The 2,538-nt window shown below is 34.6% G+C and overlaps 1 protein-coding gene across 6 annotated transcripts in view; it reads left to right on the forward strand.

Annotated features, from left to right (window-relative positions):
* The window catches only part of LOC106875787 (dynein intermediate chain 2, ciliary), a 90,706-nt gene that overhangs the window by 60,497 nt on the left and 27,671 nt on the right, over positions 1–2,538 (forward strand). For all 6 annotated transcript variants that reach the window (XM_014924063.2, XM_052978414.1, XM_052978417.1 and 3 more), the window contains one exon: positions 1,817–2,051. In XM_014924063.2, coding sequence (XP_014779549.1) covers positions 1,817–2,051 — 235 coding nt within the window. The remainder of the gene's footprint in view (positions 1–1,816; positions 2,052–2,538) is intronic.

The following is a 2,538-nucleotide window of genomic DNA, read 5'->3' on the forward strand; positions in this document are numbered from 1 at the left end:
TGTGAGTGTGTATGTGTGTGTGTTTCTGTACACACTCCAAATACACACGGGCATCTATCACACACATACTAACTTCTTTATTTATTATGCTCATCATATTCATCTCCCCCTCTCATCTAGGAGAAAACTTCTAAACTATAAGCAGTAACTTACTTTTGTAAACAATAGCAAAAATATAAAATAATATTGATATATATTTATAAATGGAACACATGTTCCATTTATGGACTCATGTTGCTAGGCATTACTAAACACCTATTGACACAGAAATCATATTTAAATGTTAGCTGTGAAATAAGATACAATTTTTATGATACAACATCATATTTCTTTTAAAGTGTGAGTAAAATACTAAATAGGTTAGGTTTATATATCCAGAAATGATGTCTAATATATACATATATACATACATACACACATGTGCACACACATGCACATGCACGCTCACACATGCATGCACACACACGCACATATGTGTACATATCACTCTATCCCTCCGTCCATCAATCTTTGCCAACTATTCCTAGGAGGGTCATAGAGGTAGAATCCTCAGGCACCTCCTCCATAGGGTTCTATCAGAAGCAACTGCCGGAATTCCCAAGTATGACCATCTGAGATTATGGATATTATCCAATCTTCTCATTATTGGTCTAACCTTATGACTCCCACTGGTTGGCTCAGCTTAAAGAATGTGTCTTGTGATTTTTTCTTATGACATTCTAATCACATGTCCATAGCATATACATGTGTCTATTACATATTATGATGTGTTTTAGGCAAGGTATTCATGTACACTAATCAAAAGAGCAACCGATTTTATCTTTTACTCGCTTCAGTCATTAGACTGCAGCCATACTGGAGCACCACCTTGAAGAATTTTTAGTCGAATGAATTAGCTACAGTGCTTATTTTTTCTTTAAGCCTGGTACTTATTCTGTTGGTCTCTTTCCTGAACTGTTAGGTTATGGGGAATTAAACACACTAACACCTGTTGTCAAGCAGTGGTTGGAAACAAACTGAGACTCAAACACACACACACACACACACACACACACACACACACACACACACACACACAACAGGTTTCTTTCAGTCAGCCCAAGGCCATAGTAGAAGACACTTGCCCAAGGAAGTGCAGTGCAGTGGAATTGAACCCAGAACCATGTGGTTGTGAAGCAAATCCTCTTAATATTGTTTTAAAATTCAGAGTTGGAATAGTGAATATAATTAGCTCTTGTGATATTATTTTATGTCTTCTACACTGAACGATGAAAGACGAAGTTCACTTTGATTGGTTTTGAATAATAATGATGATAATGTCTTAAACAAAGAAAGAAGAATATGATGATGCAGTATTAGATATTCCTATAAAGACAGGATGGTTGTGACTAGAAATCTTTTGAACATAGGTTGGCTTCATTAGGTATGATTCAGAGCTAAACAACAACACTAATAAGAATGTCCTTCCTCTAAATAATAATGGTTGGTATTTTTTGTCATTGGTTAAAGGTATTTCAGAGATAGTAATTTAACCATTTCTACTGTGTCTGAGCTGCTTCCAAGTGCCTAGCCCCAAGTACACTTACCACCTCTCTACTCATGGATATGTTGCAAAGGAAAGACAACTCTATATGTTCATACCATCCATGGAGTCACAGGAGATGCTGGATATTGGTCAAGTATAACTGTACATATCTAACTTTGGACCTCTCCATTCAGATTTTCTGTAGAGATTTACTCCTTTAACCTTTTTCTTTCTTTAAGTGCTCAATAAATTACCCCAACCATTAAGTGTTCATAAATTTCACATTTTTAGGTTGTGGTACAACATTTGACTTCCATAGTGAAATCAACTACCTCTACATAGCAGGTACTGAAGAAGGCCATGTCCATTCTTGCTCTAAGGCTTATTCCACTGAAGTGATGAGCACAATTAAAGCTCACCATATGTCTGTATATAAAATTGCTTGGAATAAGTATCATCCAAAGATATTCATCACCTGCAGTGCAGATTGGACTGTGAAAATCTGGGAACATGGTTTGCAAACCAAGTATGTATTCTGTTCTGATTAAGATGTATTTTATTGGCATCCTTAATTGCATGAGTTTTATTAATTTTTTTTTTTATTACAGTTAATTAGAAGATATTTAAACTGAAAAAATGAAAAGTTATGTTGTCCTATGTTTTCATTTTGCAATATTTGAAAGATATATTAAAATATAAGTGCATACATGCACACACGCACACACACAAACACACTCGCGGAGTAGATGGAACTGGGACAACTGATGAAGGGAAAAATTTTTTATGCTGCATGTCTCGTTTCTCTGTTTGTTTGTTTTTTGTTGGTCGAAAAAAAGTTCGTTTTCTGTCTTCATCTTTGTTTTCGTTTCTCATTGTATTTAACGTTCTTTTGTGATGTCCTGTACCCATATATGCATGTATGTATACATGTACATATATGTACATATATGTAGGCATGTACATATATATATGGATATATTTATATTATTATATGTATATATATATATATATAT

The sequence above is a fragment of the Octopus bimaculoides genome, chromosome 2 (genome assembly GCF_001194135.2).
Source record: "Octopus bimaculoides isolate UCB-OBI-ISO-001 chromosome 2, ASM119413v2, whole genome shotgun sequence".
Classification (NCBI taxonomy): domain Eukaryota; kingdom Metazoa; phylum Mollusca; class Cephalopoda; order Octopoda; family Octopodidae; genus Octopus; species Octopus bimaculoides.